Below are 21991 nucleotides of genomic sequence, written 5' to 3'. Positions count from 1 at the left end.
CTGGCTGTGGAATCTGAACTGAGGTGGAAGACAGATTGACCTGGGGATGAGAGAGACAACTCTGAAAGCAGGTAGATGACCATTGGAGAATTTCCTTATTCTGCCACAAGATCAAGGGGTCATGCAGTTGTAGCCAGGGATAACCAAGAATAATATCATGATCCACAGTTGTAGTTACATACAGGGAGATGAGTTCTTTGTGAGAGAACTCATCTCCCTGTGCTCCTACTTGGATCTGAACTGGGATGGTACAAGTGGTGACAAAACCATCTCTTATGGGTCCTCTGTTGATGGTCCTAATGCAGAGTGTACTGTGCAGAGGGGTGGTAGGCAGATTGAACCTCTGAACGATCGTACTGCTGATAAAGATCCCCTCTGCCCCTGAATCGACAAAAGCAGAAAGGATGTATTGTGGAGGATGCCACCTTTAATAAAACTGGAACCTTAAATGATTTTGACTTGAACTTTCTTACTAGACTCATAGGTCGTGCTGGGCTTTCTGCTGGAGCTACACGGGGTGGACGGATGGGACAGTGTCTGATGTTATGCTCGGAGCCCCTGGAGTAGAAACACAAACCCTCCTTTCATTTTCTCTCACGCTCTGCATGGGTTAACCGGGTGCATGCCACCTCCATGGGTGAACTGTCTTCGAAGGGTTGAAGAGGCTTGGCACTTTCTTGGATAGACGGTCAGTGTGACAACAGATGGTCGAGATGAATAGCTAAGTCAATGAGAGAGTCCAGTGTGAGGTTCTCATCTCTACAGGCCAGTTCGCTAACGATCTCAGGGTGCAGACCTTGGCGAAAAACTGCTTTCAGGGCCAGATCATTCCATCCACTGGCAACCGCTAATGTTCTGAAATCCAGGGCATACTCCACAATGCTTCTAGAACCTTGAGAACTGGTAAGCAGACTTTCACCGACCTCAATCCCTTCAGGTTCATGGTCGGACACACTCTTGAATAGGGTGAGGAACTGCTCATATGACATGGTCCACTCACCGCCCTTGTCCCAAATGGCAGTTGCCCATCATAGTGCTTTGCCAGTAAGAAAGGATAGAAATTTAGCAATTTTGTGCTCGTCAGACAGGTTAGGCATGGTAGCGAAATACATGGAGCATTGAAGCAGAAAACCTTTACATGCGATAGCGTCTCCGGCAAATTTCTCCAGTGTGGAAAGCTGCAGCGCTGGGCTGGGAGGAGACTCAGGGCGTGTTAGGAGGGCCTGAGACATCACAGTTGCAAGTTGTGCCATACGAGTGTTGAGGTCTGCAAGCATCTGTTGATGTTCTCCTAGTAAATGCCCCTGCACATTCAGAGCAGTCTGCTTAGCTTCTTCCACTACATCCATGTTCGGCGAAGTATCCTGTCAGAATGCAGGCACTTATGGATGTATGTGCAGAGGAGAGTGGGGTGCGAACTGTAAACAAAGCCAAGACATGAGACTGGAATCGGAGTCAGAAAACTAGTGAGGGTCGGGCGATTGGCAAACAACATAGTAGAGGGAAGACAAAGAGCGAAAACGTGAAATGAAGAGCAAAGGCTCAGAAAATCGAGAGGCAGTCAGAAAATACAAGGCTTGGTATGAACAGAGAGCAGAACGATACTTTGCAATGGTGTATGTGAGAGGGAAGCTTAAACAGGGAGACAGGTAATTAGGGAGACGAGTGACAGCTGATTTCAATAGGCTGGTGACAGGGGGCGCTGTGGTTCTTGGGAACTGTAGTTCAAAGTGTCCCTGTCTGTAATTTGTTCATTCTCAACAGGTTTACTGATAGTCGGATATTTTCAATTTTGTCATTGAAAAAATTCATGAAGTTGTTGCTGCTACATATTGCAGGCGTGCATGTGCCTATAGTGGTCTTTTTCCTAGTTAATTTTGCTACACTATTAAACAGGAATCTAGGATTATTTTTGTTATCCTCTATTAGGGTGGAGAGAGTTTTTCTATACTTCAGAAAGCTCTCCTTACATACTAATTTGAATACTACTAATTTTGTTTGACACCACTTATGTTCTAATTTTTGGGTGGTCTGTTTTAAATTGTGAGTGCAATCATTATACCAGGGTGCTCATTTTTTTCTGTCTAATCATTTTTCTTTTAAGTGGAGCTACATTATCTAAAGTATTGCAGAACGTTGCCTCTGAACATTCAGTTGCCAGATCAAGTTCTGTGGGGTCTGACGGTGATCCAATCAAAGTTAATAACTCGGGGAGATTATTTATAAAATTTTGTGAAGTCATTGACAGAAATGTACGTTTAACATGGTAGCATGGCAAGGTGCATATATTATTGCTCAGACATATTTTGAATAAGATGAGAAAATGATCTGAGATAGCTTCAGACTGAATGTTAGTATTAGATCAAGAGTGTGACCACCATTATAAGTAGGTCTTATGACTGTCAAATGTGCGAGAGAGGCGGATGTATGTGCAGAAGTGTTTTATTGAACAAAGTGCATTCTATACATAAAGTGCATGAAACACACACAAAAGCAAACAGTCCAAATCAGCAGGCAAGGTCATGAATGAGAAAACAGGCAAAGGGTCAATCGAGGTGCAAACAGGATGTCGGAGGCAGAACGAGAACCAGGAACAGGAGTCAAGAAACCAGGAAATCCACTAAAACGGGAAGCAAGGCTCAGTAATGCGCACTGAACGTAGCGTAATACTCCGCATCATCCTTGCATCAGCGTAGTCCTTAAATAGCCCAACACTTAGTTCATTAATTGAGAACAGGTGTGCCTTTTAGTGCACGTGCCACAGCGCGCAGGACTGATAGAACCCCCTCCCAAAGAGCTTGCTACAGGAGCGAAAATCCATCATATGGGGCCCCGGTGGGGGTTCGGGCTCAGGCTCTGGACACAACTTGGGTTCTTGGCTAGGAATAGGCTTGATCGCGAGACTTGATATGGACTCTGGACTGGACTTGAGCTCTGAAGGTGACTCTGGACTGAATTTGGGCTCGAGCTCTGGAGATGGCTCTGGACTGGGCTCGGGAGACAGCTTAGGCTCTGGAGACAGCTTTGGACTGGACTCAAGCTCTGACTCAGGCTCTGGAGATGGCGTGGACTCTGGCTTGAGCTCTGTAGAGGGCTCTGGACTGGGCTCAGGCTCTGGACTGGACTCGGACTTTGGAGATGACTCTGGACTGGGCTTGGGCTCTGGAGACGACTCTGGACTGGGCTCGGGCTCTGGAGATGACTCTGGACTGGCTCTGCCTCTGGGGCAGACACTGGCACAGGAACAGGAACAAGTGCTGGCATGGGAACAGATGCTGGCACAGGAGCAGGAACTGGCTCTGGCTGAGAAACCAGCTCAAAAGAGACAGCCTCCTCTACTGTCTCTACTTCAGCCACTAGGGAGAGCTCTGGAGCGATGGCCTCCTCATCTGAGTCGGCCACTGGAGTGGTTGCCTTTAGGAGGCGCTCTAGAGCAACAGCCTCCTTGACTGCGTCGACCACAGGAGGGAGCTCTGGAGTGCCAGCCTCCTCAGCTGGGTCAGTCTCTGGCATGATTGTCTCTCCCTAAAAATTTTTATGGGGTTCCTCCCTTACTAAGGATTCAAAAAAAAAAACTTTAGCATGGCAAAGAAAGTCTGAGAGTTGCAAAGGCACGGGTGTTCAACCCGAATCAGATAGTCCATCCATCTATGTGCTCGTCCAGCAATGAATGTCAGTACAAAGCTTACCCAGATGGGTGCGGGTGGCTTGGGCTCTTGGAGATTCTTATAGAAGAGATCATACTGCAGCTTGAATCCCATAGGGTGATATATCCCGTAGTAGACTGCAGGGGGAACCCAATCAGTCTTCAGACAAAAATACGAGATGAGTGGCAGGGACAAGGATACCCAGAAGCGGCATGGGATCACGTACTGAAACACGTCCGCTACATCCATTTTGGGTGAAGTATTCTGTCACATGCGTGAGGGAGGCGGCTGTATGTGCAGAAGTGTTTTATTGAACAAAGTGTGATCTATACATAAAGTGCATGAAACAAACACAAAAGCAAACAGTCCAAATCAGCAGGCAAGGTCTTGAACGAGAAAACAGTCAAAGGGTCAGTCGAGGAGCAAACAGGATGTTGGAGGCAAAATGAGAACGAGAACCAGGAACAGGAGTCGAGAAACCAGGAAAATCACAAAAACGGGAAGCAAGGCTCGGTAATATGCACTGAACGTAGCGTAATACTTTGCATCGTCCTTGCATCAGCGGAGTCCTTAAATTGCCCAACACTTAGTTCATTAATTGAGAACAGGTGCGCCTTGTTCATGGCGCGCGTTCTGGAGCTCACTTGACGCACACGCAGCCCAAGGCGCGCCTTTTGGTGCACGCACCACAGCGTGCAGTACTGACAATGACGTTCTGATTAACCTCTACTGAATCTAGAATGGATACAAACGCTGTTTTCACAGGGTCTTCTGGTTTATCCAAGTAAATACTAAAATCTCCAACAGCTAAAGCTTTCTCTAAGGAAATAACCAGGTCTGAGATGAAATCCGCAAATTCAGAAAGAAACTCAGAATATGGCCCTGGGGGTCTGTAAGTAATAAGTAATGGAATTGATTGGGTAGACTTATTTTTTGAGGCTACATATGTTATATTAGTATAAAGAACTTCAAATGTATTGAATTTATAACCAGAATTTTGTGTTACACCTAGTTATTCATTATAAACAACCGTGACACCTTCTTCTCTTCCAGTTAGATGAGGCTGGTGTATATAACTATATCCAGGAAGACTAGCTTCATTTACTGCTATGTATTCACTTGGTTTAATCCATGTTTCTGTTAAACACAGTACATTAAACTCCTGATCAGTAATAAGTTCATTAACAATTAACACTTCAGATGCAAGAGATCTAATATTTAATAGTCCTACCTTTTGATCAAAGATACTGGCAGTGGCTGTATAGTCAGTATGATCTAATTTTATATTAATTAGATTACCCAAACAAACTCTGAGTATTTCTACTTTTTTGTTTAGCTCAGGGAACAGACACAGTCTTGATATAGTGGAACCTGAGTGATGACTCTGTGTAGCTAGCAGACAGTCGGTTTAGCCTGTTCATTTGCTCCCTGGCCTTGGCTCTGGATTGTCACAAATTAACTAGGCCTGTTCTGAGATTATGAGCTTTGCTGCAAGAAACGAGAGCAGCACCTTCCTGAGTGGGATGGCTACTGTCCCATCCTAATAGGCCAGCACTGCCCTCAAAACTATTCCAATTATCTATAAAGTCCACATTGTTTTCAGAGCACCACCTGGAAAACCTGCAGATCAGCGACCATAACCTGCTGTAAGCTACATTGCCACACCGCATTGGGAACCAGAGCATGCTACAGCATCAGACATTACCTTCACGAATTTAAACACCTCTAAAATGTTACTATTTGTAGCCTCAGACTGATGAAGGCATATATTGTTAGCTCCTACATGGATATTTATCTTTGAAAACCTGTGCTTGCCTAGGACCCTAAGATTACCTGCTATGCCCTGGCTCCCGATATACACCTGACTAAAGCTGCTGGTGCCCCTAAAGGCCTAGCTAATTTCACGTGCTGTATGATAGAATGCCCTATAACCAGAGCTCTTTTATGTTTTTCAGTGGGTGCTTCACTGAGGAGAGCAAACCTGTTTGACACGTGAAGCAGAGAGGAGTGGTGCTCCCATGGACGAGCCTCAGTGATAGCTTTGGCTCTGCGATTATGCCACCAAGTCGTCACCCATTCGCCCCATTGTGAGGGCTCTAATGCCAGAGTTAGGGGATTACTAACTCCACCTAGGGCATCCAGACTTTCTTTTACAGAAACTACACTGCTCTCATTCTCACTCACCCTCTCTAGAGTTTGGATGCTGGATGCACCTCTAAAGCTGCAGTCTTCCCTGTCAGAGAGCTAACTAATCTTTTCACAAATAAAGCTGTCACTAACGACAGAGGAAGAATGACTAAACATCCTGCACTCAGCACACTGAACAAGCTGAATATGTGCCTTGATGAATGGATTTATGTACCTTTATTGAAGATCTGTTTCTATTAAGGCGGATCCGATATGGATGGCCTCCAATTGCGGACTTTGCACGGGAGGAAAAAACTTCCGGTTTTTGGCATTCTCCAAATAAATTTAAAATGCAGAAAAAGGGAAAGTGAAAGTACAATCAAAAATGAAAAAGATAGTGAAAAATTATTTGTTGAAAAGATAAAAAGATCAGTGATTAACGCCAACACTCGCGAAAAAAGACTCGTAGCAAACAACTCGAAAACAGGAATTATGTCACACAGAATCACTGTAAAAAAAGAATAGTTGAGAATACTTGAAATTTCAAGGCAACAGTCTGCATTAAGAATTTTATGTTTTGCCAATGATGTGCCCATGATAATCCAAACTATGATAAAACTGTTATCTTTATTAAGAATTCTTAATTAAGTCAATTTTCAATTCCTCATTCTGCCAACATAGATTTCTCTTTTTGCTGAACAGTGGCATTCACAGTAGTACAAAAAGGCAATTGAGGTTATCAGACTTTTTTGGGGGGCTTTTTTCACCTTTATTTGGATAGGACAGTGTAGAGACAGGAAATGAGTGGGACGGGGAGGGATGGGGAAATGACCTTGGGTCGGAATTGAACCTGGGTCCCCAGATTTATGGTATGGCGCCTTATCCACCTGAGCCACGACGCCATACCCACAATGTGGGTTTTAAAAATTTTTGTAATTGTGTAGAACAATGAAAAAAGGCATGTATAGTTTAATGATAAATTGTGATAACCTCGGGGGCGTCGTGGCTCAGGTGGATAAGGCGCCATACCATAAATCCGGGGACCCGGGTTCAGTTCCGACCCGAGGTCATTTCCCGATACCTCCCCGTCTCTCTCTTTCCTGCTCATTTGCTGTCCTATCCAAATAGAGGTGAAAAAAGCCCCAAAAAAATCTAAAAAAAAAAAATTGTGATTGCCTTTTTGCACTACTGTGAATGCCACTGTTCAGCAAAAAGAGAAATCTATGTTGGTAGAATGAGGAATTGAAAATTGACTTAATTAAGAATTCTTAATAAAGATAACAGTTTTATCATAGTTTGGATTATCATGGGCACATTGTTGGCAAAACATAAAATTCTTAATGCAGACGGTTGCCTTGAAATTTCAAGTATTCTCAACTATTTTTTTTTACAGTGATGCGCATATATCCAACATCCAATTAGCAACGCTCTCAGACATTCTCTTTCCAGACATCTCATTCTTCAGATTCTCTTATGCTCTCTCAAATATTTTATTAGGAATACATTATGAATTAATGCTGTATATGTTAATTTATTCAACTCTTGGAGTGTATTATCTTCTGATCTACATAATATGTATGTATGTAGTGTGTGTATATATGTTATCCTTCTCACCAGATTCCATGGGGTCTGCCACCGTACCTGTCGTTGAACACAAGCACACAATGAAGACTTAATACACAAACAAAAATGTTGCCAGTGCCTGTGTTACATATCCATGTAAAGTTAAAGGGAAGCCATAGCCTAAACGTTGGAGAAGTAGCTTTGGGACCAAAATATCGCTGGTTGGATTCCCTGGACCAGCAGGAATGGCTGAAGTGCCCTTGAGCAAGGCCCCTAACCCCCCAACTGCTCCCTGGGCTGCCCACTGCTGTATGTCAGGGTCTTGTTGTACGTCACTCTGGATAAAAGCATATGCTAAATTGCTAAATGTAATTTAGAAAGGTGTGTATATGTTACCTGTAGGGTCATAGTCTTCACTTGTGCCTGTTCCACTGTAACAAGTTGCAGATTCTTCATCACAGTCCTCTGTTGTGGTGATGCCAGCAATTGTTTGGCTGGTTACTGGAATGTTAGTAGTTACCCTCACTGTAGTTACCACTGTCGTGGTAGGAGGAAGAGGAGTAGTGTCTGTAATAAAAAAAAATAATTTTTATAAGCGTGAATGTTTTTATGCAAAAACAAATAATGCAAACTGTGCAATCATTTGATAAGCATTTCATGTTAAAACATTAAATTTTATTTATATTCGTTTAACAATAAACATTATTTTAAAGGAGCTATATTTTAAATCTGTATGTAGATTTAATAGTAAACTCAAAGCAAGAACTCCCAAAGATGATATGAGGAGGAAACCTTGAGAGTAACCAGACAGAAAAGGAAACCCATCCTCTTTTGGATGATACCACATTGTAAGTGAAGTGACACTTTCTATTGATATTTGTCAACTGGTTTTATAGGTCATGCTTCCCTGAGAAAGTCTGATCTACACTACATGTGGTCTTTAACACCACCAAAAATTAGATCATTGTGGACTTCATAAAAACTAAGAAAAAGGACCATGTCCCTCTACACATATTTGGAGAAGCAGTGCTATGTGTGATCAGCATCAAGTCACTTCCAGAAATGTTGGGATATTTACCAAAAGGAAATAAAAACAAAAATCTGTAATTTGTTAATTACAGATTTTTAACTGACAAAAGTACAAAGAAAAGATTTCAGTAGTTTTACTGACCAGCTTTTTTGAGTGTGTTGCAGGCATCAAATTCTAACTTTGTTTATACTTACAAAATGCAATTAAGTTACAATTTGATGCCTGCAACACACTAAAAAAAAGTTAGGACAGAGGCATTATTACCATTGTATTACATTACCTTCATTTTAATAACACTTTTTAATTGTATGGGAACTGAGGATACTACTTGTTGCAGTTTTGCAATTTGAATTTTTGTTAATTTTTCCTAGATACAAGGCTTCAGCTGCTCAGCAGTTCATGGCCGCCATTGTCTAATAACTCCTCTTTATGATGCGCCACACATTCTCAATAGGGAACAGAATTGGACTGGCAGCAAGTCAGTCAAGCACACACACTCTGTGTCTATGAAGCCATGCTGTTGTAACACATGCAGAATGAGGCCTTGCATTGTCCTGCCAAAATAAGCATGAACTTCCTGGGAAGAGACATTTCCTTGATGAATATCTCTAAAATCCCAATATATGCCCCAATATATCAATGGTACCTTCACACACATGCAACTCTCCCATGCCATGGGTACTGGCTTTTACACTTTTCTGTGATAATAACATGGATGGTCATGTTCACGTTTGACTCTGAAAACTCGAAGTCCAGTCATCTGAGATGAGTTCAGGCCCAGAGAAATCAGCGATGTTTCTGCATAGAATTCATGAATGGCTTCCTCCTTGTGTAATACAGCTTCAGGTTGCATTTTTGGATGCAGCAGTGGACTGTGTTCAGTGACACTGGTTTTATGAAGTACTCCCAAGCCCACGTGGCTATATTTGTCACATTAGCTTGACGGTTTCTCAGGCAGTGCCACCTGAGGGCTGGAAGGTCACACACATTCAACAGTGGTTTTCAACCTTGCCCTTTATGCACTGTGATATCTCCGAATTCCCTGAATCTTTTCACAATATTATGTACTGTAGATTTTGAAAGACCTAAAATCTTTTGTTGAGAAATGTTGTTTTTGAATTGACTAACAAATCTTTCATGAATTTATGGCACAAAGGGGTGAGCCACGACCCATCCTTGCTTGCAAAGACTGAGTCTTTGGTGCATGCTCCTTTTATACCTAATCACGTTACCAATTATCCTGTTTTTTGTGGAATCTTCCAAAATGGTGGTACTTGAATATCCTATAAACTTTTCAGTCTTATTTTGCCTCTGTCCCAACTTTTTTTTGGGTGTGTGTTGCAGGCATCAAATTCTAACTTCATTTATATTTACAAAATACAATTAAGTTGGTTAATAAAACTATTGAAAATCTGTTCTTTGTACTTTTGTCAGTTAAATAAAGGTTGACATGAATTAAAGCAAGCAGCCTAGCCTGCATGCCTTTGGATTGTGGGAGAAACCAGAGCACCCGGAGGAAACCCACGTGGACAGCATGCAAACTCCATACAGAAAGGCCCTTGTTGGCCACTGGGCTTGAACCCAGGACCTTCTTGCTGTGAGGCGACAATGCTAATCACTACACCACCGTGCCGCCCACCATTTAACATTATTATTATTATTATATTGTTGACCCCTCCTATGTAGATATGTATATTTTTCCCTTTGATGCATGATATGGCCAAAAATATGGACACTATGGCATCATGCTCTTCCCCACTCTGTTGCCGTAAAGTTGGAAGCATGTAATTGTCTAGAATATCTTTGTATGCGGGGCGGCACAGTGGTGTAGTGGTTAGCGCTGTCGCCTCACAGCAAGAAGGTCCGGGTTCGAGCCCCGTGGCCGTCGAGGGCCTTTCTGTGCAGAGTTTGCATGTTCTCCCCCTGTCCGCATGGGTTTCCTCCGGGTGCTCCGGTTTCCCCCACAGTCCAAAGACATGCAGGTTAGGCTAACTGGTGACTCTAAATTGACCGTGAGTGTGAATGGTTGTCTGTGTCTATGTGTCAGCCCTGTGATGACCTGGCGACTTGTCCAGGGTGTACCCCGCCTTTCGCCCGTAGTCAGCTGGGATAGGCTCCAGCTTGCCTGCGACCCTGTAGAACAGGATAAAGTGGCTAGAGATAATGAGATGAAATCTTTGTATGCTTTAACATTAAGATTTACCTTACATGGAAGTAAGGACCCTAGCCCAAACCTGTTCCAGCTTGTGGAAATAAAATATGCATTTACAATATCTGTAGTTATGCTTGAAAGTTGGTGAACCGTTTAGAATTAATATGACCTAAAACATCATCAGATTTTCACACGTCCTAAAAGTAGAAACACAAAGCCCAGTTAGACAAACAAGACAAAAATATCATACTTGGTCATTTATTTATTAAGGAAAATGAGCCAATATGTGAACCTCTGGATTAGCAGTCAGTTTGAAAGTGAAATGAGAGTCAGATGGTTTCAATCAATAGGGGTAGCAATCAGGTGTGAATAGGTGCCCTGTTTATTTACAAGAACAGGGATCTGTCAAAGTCTGATCTTCACAACACATGTTTGTGGAAGTGTATCATTGCTTGAATAAAGGAGACTTCTAAGGATCTCAGAAAAAGAATAGTTGATGCTCATCAGGCTGGAAAAGCTTATAAAACAATCTCTAAAGAGTTTGGACTCCACCTATCCACAATCAAACAGATGGAGAAAATTCAAGCTCACTGTTACCCTCCCCAAGAATGGCTGACCAACAAAGATCACTCAAAGATCAAGGCGTGTAATAGTCCGCAAGGTCATAAAGGAACTCAGGGTAACTTCCAAGCAACTAAAGGCCTCTCTCACATTGGCTAATGCTCATCAGGAGAACACGTAACAACAATGGTGTGCATGGCAGGGTTGCAAGGGAAAAGTGACTGCTCTCCAAAAAGAACACTGCTGCTTGACTATAGTTTGCTAAGGAACACGTGGACAAGCCAGAAAAATGTTAGAAAATTTTTGTGGATGGAGGAGACCAAAATAGAACTTTTTGGTTTAAATGAGAAGCATTATGTTTGGAGAAAGGAAAACACTGCATTCTAGCATAAAAACCTTTTCCCAGCTGTGAAACATGGTGGTGGTAGTATCATGGTTTGGGCTCGTTTTGTTGCATCTGGGCCAAGACAGCTTGCCATCATTGATGGAACAATGAATTCTCAATTATACAAGCGAATCCTAAAGGAAAATTTTAGGACATCTGTCTGTGAACTGAATCTCAAGAGAAAGTGGGTCATGCAGCAAGACAATGACAAGCATACAGTCATTCTATTAAAGGAGGGTTAAAGAAAACTAAAATAAATGTTTTGGAATGGCCAAGTCAAAGTCCTGACTTTAATTTAATAGAAATGTTGTGTGAACAGTTCATGTGAGGACACCCACCAACATCCCAGAGTTGAAGCTGTTCTGTCCAGAGGAATGGGCTAAAATTCCTCCAGGCCAACGTGCAGGACTGACCAACAGTTACCAGAAATGTTTAACTGCAGTTATTGCTGCACAAGGGGGTCACACCAGATACTGAAAGCAAAAGGTGCATATACTTTTGCCACTCACCCCAATTCCAAAAAGTTGGGACACTGCGGGACATAAATTAAAAAAAAAAAAAAAACAGAATGTGAAGATTTGCAAATCAGGGAAACCCTATATTTCATTGAAAATAGTACAAAGACAATGTATCAGATGTTGAAACTGTGAAATTTTATTGGTTTTTGAAAAATATGTACTCATTTTAAATTTGATGTCAGCAATACATTTCAAAAAAGTTGGGACAGGGGCATGTTTACCACTGTGTTACATCACCTGTACTTTTAACAACACTCTGTAAACGTTTGGGAACTGAGGAGACCAATTGCTGTAGTTTTGAATATCCCATTCTTTCCTGATACACAATTTCAGTTGCTCAACAGCTCGGGGTCTCCTTTGTCATATTTTAGGTTTACTAATGAATTGTTTTTAATGGGAGACAGGTCTGGACTGCAGCAGGCCAGTTTAGCACCCAGACTTTCTTATTATGGAGCCATGCAATTGTAATACATGCAGAATGCAATTTGTCATTGTCTTGCTGAAATAAACAAGGATTTCCCTGAAAAAGATGTAATCTGCATGGCAGCATGTTGTTCCAAAACCAGTATATCTCATTCAGCATTAAAAGAGCCTTCTGGATGTGCAAGCTACCCATGCCATGTGCACTAATGCCCCCCCCCCCCCCCGCATTTATGGATGCAGTGATGAACTGTGTTCACAGATGATGGTTTTAAGAAGTGATCCTGAGCCCATGCAGTGATTTCCATTACAGAATCATGTCTGTTTTTAATGCAGTGTCTCCTGAAGGCCCAAAGATCATGGTCATCCAATGTTGGTTTTCGTCCTTGTCCTTTGCGTAGAGATTCTTCTGGATTCTCTGAATCTTTTAATGATATTATGTATCATTGATCATGTTATAGATAACATGATCCCCAAATTCTTTGCAATTTTACATTGAAGAATTTTATTCTTAAATTGTTGCACTATTTTCCCATGCAGTGTTTCACAGTGTGATGAACCCCTCCCCATCTTTACTTCTGAGAGACTCCGCCTCTCTGGGATGCTCTTTTTATTCTTGGGTTTCACGTGACGTCACGTCCGCCTCATTAGTTATTCAAAACTTTAGCTGGTGGTCAACCAAAGCTCCGCTGACAAAGCATTTGTACCAAGAAGGTGCATTCCTCGCATGAAAAATGCCTTACGCTTGCGTTGTTTTAGGTTGTTCAAATCGATCAAACCATAAAACTGATAAAAGTTTCTTCAGGGTTCCCCATGAACTAATAAAAAAGGGTGAACGAACACAGTATTTCACAAAAAGATGGCGAGAAATGTGTCTTTTGAACCTCTCACTGAAATCAAAGGGAGCCAAGTCGAAGCATTCTTGAGTTTGCAGTGATCACTTCGTGAAAGGTTTGTATATCCCTCTCAACTATGTCGTTAGTGTTTTCCAAGTATTTCTCTTGCTATGTGTCATTATTTTACGTTACTTTTTTTAGGCATGAATCGCTAAAGTCCCCAGCTGTTTCTTTGTTTATTCCTCACTCAATGGCCACCACATTGAAAACAACGCGTGTCTCGCTTTCTTTAACAGGGTGTCCTAGCGGCCTTTTCAACAAGTCTTTCAGCAAGTGCACGTAATCAAAACAACCACAAATAATAAAGTCTATATGCATGAAGGTCGCGACAAAATTCTTACCCAACCATACAGTTACAATGCGCAGTAATCACTTCTCCATCTTGTTTAACTAAGATCCAGGTCTTTTAGAGGGGTTTCTGATTCTCTTTGTGAATGATTTATATGAGAGATAAGAGCAAACACAAGTGAGAATCAAGCAAACTATTGTTTGTTTACACTTCAACTTGCAGCGCTTCGTTGTAAAGACACAAACAAAAAGCTTTAAAAAACATACTTACATGGGCAAAAACAATATAGAATTCATTCAGCAGTGACTTGATACCAAGGTCCTTTACCTAGCCACATACAAAAAAGTTGTAAGCCTCCATACTCTTCCATGCTTTCATCTGTTTTGCGGTGTAGAAGGATGTCTCCAACACCAGATAGTTCGAGATGTCCGGGAACTTAACTGAAGGGTAGTTTTCGAGACTGTATGACAAATCCTTCTTTCCAAGACTGTAGGGGTCTATTTCATTGCACATAGCAATTTTCTGAATATATCTAAAGTGAGCAGTGGCTTCTAGATTATGAGCATACTCTGATAAGTTATCGCTAGTTGTTTGTACTAAGGCAGTCGTTTTGGTTTGCTTGACCACCAGCAGTTTTACCGGAAGTGAAATCGCTAAGAAAAGTCACGTGACTGAAACCCAAGAATACCCAGTCATGTTACTGACCTGTTGAGAATTAACCAAATTAGGTTTTTTTTAGCATTACACAACTTTTTCAGTCTTTTGTTGCCCCATCCCAACTTTTCTGAAATGTGTTGCAGATAGCAAATTCAAAATGAGCATATACTTTTTAAAACCAAAATAATTTATCAATTTCAACATTTAATATGTCATCTTTGTACTATTTTCAATGAAATATAGGGTTTCCATGATTTGCAAATTTTCACATTGTTTTTATTTACGTTTTACACAGCGTCCAAACTTTTTTAGTTGTATAAAATTCTAAAGGGTTCACAAACTTTCAAGCACCACTGAGAGTTGAATGCTGACCAATAATGAATCCTTTGTACCACAAACTAGTCACTGGTATGATTGTCTTTTTTGTGTGTAAGTGCACTTTGGAGTGTGTGCTTTGAAATTGAAGGGTGCTGATCCAGAGTGGACTTTGGTATATGTAGCTTGATGTGGAATGATGCTAAGTGAGGGGTTGTGAACTTGAGCAACTACTATAAACTCAATTTGGCACAGATCTTGTCTTCTGAAAATACAAGATTTATTTACAAGATGAATTTATTAAATTACTTCCACAAGCATGACCGTATCCCTGTGCACAAAGTGAGGTTCATAAAAACATGGTTTGGAAGGTTGGTGTGGAAGAACTCATGTGGCTTGCACAAAGCCACTCAAGCCTACTAAATACAACAAATTAATTTGGGATAAATGTTCTTGTGACTGAATGGGCACAAATCCCCACAGATACATTTCCAAAATCTAGTAGAAAGCCTTACCTGAAGACTGAAGGGTGTTATAGCTGGAAAGAGTGGACCAAAACTATACGGTTTTGGAATGGGATATTCAACAAGCACATACAGGTGTGATGATCAGGTGTCCACATACATTTGGCCATATTGTGTATGTTGCTTGTTAAAGAGTGACACCAAATTTCACTGTACAAAAATACAGTGGTGTTTGAAAGTTTGTGAACCCTTTAGAATTTTATATATTTCTGCATAAATATGACCTAAAACATCATCAGATTTTCACACAAGGCCTAAAAGTAGATAAAGAGAACCTGGTTAAACAAATGAGACAAAAATATTATAATTGGTCATTTATTTATTGAGAAAAATGATCCAATATTACATATCTGTGAGTGGCAAAAGTATGTGAACCTTTGCTTTCAGTATCTGGTGTGATCCTCTTGTGCAGCAATAACTGCAACTCAACGTTTCCGGTAACTCTTGATCAGTCCTGCACACCAGCTTGGAGGAATTTTAGCCCATTCCTCTGTACAGAACAGCTTCAACTCTGGGATGTTGGTGGGTTTCCTCACATGAACTGCTCGCTTCAGGTCCTTCCACAACATTTTGATTGGATTAAGGTCAGGACTTTGACTTGGCCAGTCCAAAACATTAACTTTATTCTTCTTTAACCATTCTTTGGTAGAATGACTTGTGTGCTTAAGGTCATTGTCTTGCTGCATGACCTACTTTCTCTTGAGATTCAGTTCATGGACAGATGTCCTGACATTTTCCTTTAGAATTCGCTGGTATAATTCAGAATTCATGGTTCCATCGATGATGGCAAGCCGTCCTGGCCCAGATGCAGCAAAACAGGCCGAAACCATGATACCACCACCACCATGTTTCCCAGATGGGATAAGGTTCTTATGCTGGAATGCAGTGTTTTCCTTTCTCCAAACATAACATTTCTCATTTAACCCAAAAAGTTCTATTTTGGTCTCATCCGTCCACAAAACATTTTTCCAATAGCCTTCTGGCTTGTCCACGTGATCTTTAGCAAACTGCAGGCGAACAGCAATGTTCTTTTTGGAGAGCAGTGGCTTTCTCCTTGCAACCCTGCTATGCACACCGTTGTTGTTCAGTGTTCTCCTGATGGTGGACTCATGAACATTAAAGTGCACATCTTGGGTATATTTAGGAGCAAGATCAATGTAATTCTCTTATTTTATATTAAACTTTGGTCAAATATCTGTCACACATTTTGCATTTTGTGTAATTTTTTACCTTGCACAATGCCAGAAAAATTCAGTTGAAATCAAGCCATTTGAGGTGAATTCGTCTGCCTCTGAAAAAACTTGGCATTTGGATTTCCCGGCAAACATTGGTTTTTGTGACATCACATACGGGATGCCTCCTTCTGAATCCCATGTCAGCGTTGGTTTGTTTATGAGAATATGACCAGGTGGTTTTCTGCAAATTTCTTCAACGTTTCATGTAATTATTAAAATGGTTAACAGATGTATCGTAGGAGGGTGTAGCAACACCAATCGTGATGGGATTAGTACTCATCATCTTCCAAAAGACTAGACAATGAGAGAGAAATGGGAGTGCTTCGTGCGAGGCACCCGGAAAAAGCCGAGGACCAAGCAGAGCCGAGAAAAAGACCAAGAAAATCGTTAATTCACAAGTTGACTGTTGCTAGGGTAAGAAATAAGAGAGACTATACTCTAAGTTAGGTGTTCGTGTGTTTGTGTGGTACACGGATAATGCTATTTATTGACACACACAAAAGTAAACAACACGAAAGCGCTGGGCGATAATACACTTACTTCACATGTATCAAGGGATATGCATGTCAGGGCTTGAGATCTTGGGTCCTGTCAAACACATTAAATATATATACACAACCCTGCTTAGCCGATTCCATGTCTCATCTCATCATCTCTAGCCGCTTTATCCTGTTCTACAGGGTCGCAGGCAAGCTGGAGCCTATCCCAGCTGACTATGGGCGAAAGGCGGGGTACACCCTGGACAAGTCACCAGGTCATCACAGGGCTGACACATAGACACAGACAACCATTCACACTCACATTCACACACCTACGGTCAATTTAGAGTCACCAGTTAACCTAACCTGCATGTCTTTGGACTGTGGGGGAAACCGGAGCAAACCCATGTGGACAATATGCAAACTCTGCACAGAAAGGCCCTCGTTGGCCATGGGGCTCGAACCCGGACCTTCTTGCTGTGAGGCGACAGCGCTAACCACTACACCACCGTGCCGCCCCCGGATTCCATGTGTGTAGCTTATAAAATCTTTCTTCTACAGTGCCAGTACTCTTCTAAATGAAGAAATATATAAGTACATAATAGTAATTAGAAAAAATATGATTTATGTAACAATAGATAGATGAGCATTGATACATGAATCCATGGGTTTAGAAGCTCAGATGACAATTCCATATTTCAATGCAAAATCGCTAGCTGCTAAACTTGGCCTACACAGACTGTGCACTGAATCCATGCAAGCTCTCTCAGCCTGGAGGAGCCGCACGTGATGTCATGAATCTGGCTCCAGACTCCCTTGGGATTTTTCCAGACGCGTTTTGTTATTTTATTTTTTTCTGCTGTAGACAGATGGCCTTGTGCAAAATTACCCTTCTGGATGAGTGTGTAAAGGGACATACTTTCATATAAAAAAAACACTAAATTGGTCCAGGATATGCACTTTAACATTAACCAATGTGAGAGAGGCCTTCAGTTGCTTAGAAGTTACCCTGGGGTCCTTTGTGACCTCACCAACTATTACACGCTTTGCTCTTGGACTGATCTTTCTTGGTCGACCACTCCTGGGAAGGGTAACAATGGTCTTGAATTTCCTCCATTTGTACACAATCTGTCTGACTGTGGATTGGTGGAGTCTAAACTCTTTAGAGATGGTTTTGTAACCTTTTCCAGCCTGATGAGCATCAACAATGCTTTTTCTGAGGTCCTCAGAAAACTCCTTTGTTTGTGCCATGATACACTTCCACAAACATGTGTTGTGAAGATCAGACTTTGATAGAGCCCTGTTCTTTAAATAAAACAGGGTGCTCACTCACACCTGATTATCATCCCATTGATTGGAAACACCTGACTCTAATTTCACCTTCAAATTACCTGCTAATCCTAGAGGTTCACATACTTTTGCCACTCACAGATATCTGTCTCTGGTGGTCTGCTATATAAGCAGGTCTGGACACTACAGCATCCGACTCTCTCCCAGTCTCTTAGCTCGCTCATATGAGCCCGCCTCCCGCTTCACTAAGTCCATCATGCCGCATCTTCTTCGACCCGGAGGCCTCTTTCCCTCAATTCTTCCTTCCATCACAATAACCAACAGTTCTCCGTGTCTGAAGGTGTGACCTAGCCACGCTTTCTGTCTTTTTCGAATTGTATCAATCAGTGACCTTTCTTCTTCAACCCGCCTTAGTACCTCCTCATTGGAGACTTTGTCTGACCATAGGATGTTTAGGGTCTTCCTCCACAACCACATCTCACAACTCTCAATTCTCCTGATCTCATCCTTTCGCATTGCCCAGCTTTCTCAGCCATAGAGCAGAGCGCTCCAGATTACTGTCTTAATTATTCTCTTCTTCAACGGCAGGCTAAATGACTTGGTCAGGAGCTCTTTTCTCTTAGAGAATGTGTCTTTTGCCCTTGCGATTCGCGACTTGATCTCTATGTCGCAGTACCCCTCTTGTGTCAATATGCTTCCAAGGTAGCAGAACTGTTTCACTTGGCTCAGTAGTTTACCATCAAGGCATACCGCGAATTCTTCCCCAGGCTGTTTCGAGATTTTCATCACCTTGGTTTTCTTGGCGTTGATTTTCATGCCATACTCCGTTGCAGTCTCCTGCATCTTGTCCATCATAAGTTGTAGACCACAGGCTGAGCTGGCAACTGTAGCCTGGTCATCCGCGTATCTCACTGTCTTGATGAGATGTCCACCTACTCTAATGCCTTCATCCACCTGGTCTAGCGCTTCTCTTAACATAGCTTCTGCATAGATGTTGAACACCAAAGGGGACAAGCAGCACCCCTGTCTGGTTCCTCGTCCTATCATTGCAGGATTAGTCAAGCCGTCCTTCAGTCTAACTGCTGCCATCTGACCCATATACAGTGTTGCGATCAGTCTACGATCGCGCCAGTCGATCCCTATTCTCTTGAGCAACTCTAGGAGTTTCACCCAGTCTACTCTGTCGAACGCTTTCTCGTAGTCCACGAAGCACACGTATATGTCCTGATTGTGGTCTATACACCTCTCACTAAGCAATCTCATAACTGCTATTGCCTCCCTGGTGCCAACCCCTTTCTGAAAACCAAACTGATCGTTGCTGATAAATGCTTTGGCTTTTGGTTCTATTCTGTTTGTCAGAACACGCAAAATAACCTTTGAGGCATGCACGATCAGGCTGATGGTTCTGTGTTCATCGCATCTTGTTGTTTGAGATCTTTTCTCTATGCGTACTATCACTGACGTCAACCATTCCTCCGGCTAAATACCGGTATTATAGATAGTGTAGCATAGCTCCACAAAAGCCTCGAGTCCTTCAGCCCCTAATGTTTTCCACATTTCCGCTGGTATTCCATCAGCTCCTTCTGATTTCCTGTTGGCTAGATGATCAATCGCCTGCAATATTTCCTCCTTCAAAATGTCAGGCCCACGGCTGTCTTTATCAACCTCCTCCTCCAGCTCTAAGGGCAGCTCGTCTGGTTTCTCTTCACTTGCGTATAAGTCCTCTATGTATTCCTTCCATCTGTTACTAATATCCTTTGTCTCTGTCAGCAGGATTCCATCCTTACTGAGCACATTATCCTGTTTCTTCCCGCCTCTATTTTCCTTGGAGAGCTCCTTCACCTTTGCGTACACCAAGTCAGACCGGCCCATTCTTTCCAGATCTTCCAGCTCTCTACACTGACCTTCCCACCAGCTTACACGAGCTTTATCTGTTTCTCTGCGTATCTCATTGTTCAATTTCCTGTACATCACTCTTCCGTGCTCCGTGTTTACATTCTTCCATTTCCTCCTTTCCTCCATCTTATCCAGCATCTGCTCGGTGACCCAAGGTTTCTTTGCCTTCCTCCGTGTTTCATAACCGATATTATCCTTTCTACTCTTTAATATAGCGCTTTTTAACAGGTTCCACCTATTCTCCACGGTGTCCCCAGAAAGCGCGTTCCCATCTTCAAGATATTTATCAACATCCTCCATAAATTTATCACGGTTGTCCTTTTTAAGGTTCTCTCTGTTCCACTTCTTGATCTTTCTACTGCCTACTACTCTCTTTAATCTTAGTTTGGCTTGCATCACGACTAGGTTGTGATCCGAGTCGCAGTCAGCTCCTGGGTAGGCCCTATCCTGCTTCACGCTGTTCTGATATCTCTCTCTAGTGATGATATAGTCTATTTGTAGTCGGCAAGTATCTCCTGGGGCCTTCCATGTGTATCTCCTTCTAGGGTGGTGCTCGAAGCATGTGTTAGTAATCGTGAGACCTCTGCGCTTGCAAAAATCTACCAGCATGTCACCTCTTTCGTTGCGTGTACCAAGACCAAAATGGCCCGTCACTGAGCCTTCTTTCCCTTTGCCGACAACTGCATTCCAGTCACCTAGCAGTATTAGATAGTCATTCCCTTTCCCGTTGTTCAAAACTTCTTCGATGTTCTCATACATCTCCTCTACTTTCTCATCTGTGTGAGCAGTGGTAGGCATGTATACCACCACTATCATGATGTCCACTGGCTCTCCGCGTAACTTTACCATCATAAGTCAATCACTGAATGGCACAACTCTCTCCACACATTGTGCAGCATGGGGATCTAATATAAGAGCGACACCTCTCTCGCGCGTTGTTCCTCCAGAATAAATGACTCGTACTTCATCACTGTAAAAGTCACCTTTCTCCTTCCAGCGCACCTCTGTCAGACCGAGGATCTGAATTCTCAACCTACTCATCTCCTGTTTCACATTCTCCAGCTTTTCTTCTCTCGTCACTGTACGAACATTCCAAGTACCAATTCGCAATCTAGTATTGAAGGGATTTCGCATGTTGACGACCTGAGAGGTCCCCCTTCCTCTCCTGCCGGACGTGGCACCTTGCATAGCTAAGGTCCCGTTCACGTCCTTACTCATATCATTTATTATAACTGTCATGGATGCAATAGGGTATCAAGGGGAAAAAAAAAAAAACTGAGGTGGTTTCCCGTTGCCTTCCTCAGTCGCAGTAGTCAACCTCACTGGACTTGTGATCCTAGCCACGTAGCTGACTAGCATCTTATTACATTGCCGTTGGCCACACTGGCTCGTCCGCCGCCGCAACATCCACCACGCTGCTGCCCGTGGCAGTAGGCATCAGCTTCTCCGTATCCCTGGACAGGAGGCTAAGGGAGTGTTATCATTTGCCCAAGGCGAACTCCCAGACTAGCGGAGGGAAGGAGTCGTCTTACTTCTCCATTGTAGGCCACCCCCGAAGGGGTGCACTACCCGCTGCCCATTCACAGATATGTAATATTGAATCATTTTCCTCAATAAATAAATGACCAAGTATAATATTTTGTCTCATTTATTTAACTGGTTTCTCTTTATTTACTTTTAGGACTTGTGTGAAAATCTGATGACGTTTTAGGTCATATTTATGCAGAAATATATAAAATTCTAAAGGGTTCACAAACTTTCAAGCACCACTGTATAATGACAGTAAAGATTTCTTGTCTTATATACAGAATCCTGTATCCTCTGTATCAAAGGTATTCTACGGGGTTTGTCGTCATAATTTCCATAAGTTAATTTGGTGCTGAATCTGTTTGTATTGTTTGATTTTATATTATATCACCAAATTACATTTAAAATATATAATTATGCCATGGCAGCCACTTTTAGGCATAACTGTGTGTTTTATAGTGTTAAAGCTACTTCACATTC

General features: G+C 42.2%; 1 protein-coding gene across 2 annotated transcripts in view; it reads right to left on the bottom strand.

Moving 5' to 3' along the window:
* The window catches only part of nrp1b (neuropilin 1b), a 186333-nt gene that overhangs the window by 49953 nt on the left and 114389 nt on the right, over positions 1–21991 (bottom strand). For both annotated transcript variants that reach the window (XM_060905961.1, XM_060905963.1), the window contains exons 11-12: positions 7734–7904; positions 7389–7415 (exon numbers count right to left, since the gene is read on the bottom strand). In XM_060905961.1, coding sequence (XP_060761944.1) covers positions 7389–7415; positions 7734–7904 — 198 coding nt within the window. The remainder of the gene's footprint in view (positions 1–7388; positions 7416–7733; positions 7905–21991) is intronic.

The sequence above is a fragment of the Neoarius graeffei genome, chromosome 23 (assembly GCF_027579695.1).
Source record: "Neoarius graeffei isolate fNeoGra1 chromosome 23, fNeoGra1.pri, whole genome shotgun sequence".
NCBI classification, from domain to species: Eukaryota; Metazoa; Chordata; class Actinopteri; order Siluriformes; family Ariidae; genus Neoarius; species Neoarius graeffei.
Note: the sequence above shows the minus strand (reverse complement) of the source record. Positions and strands in the feature narration are given on the sequence as shown.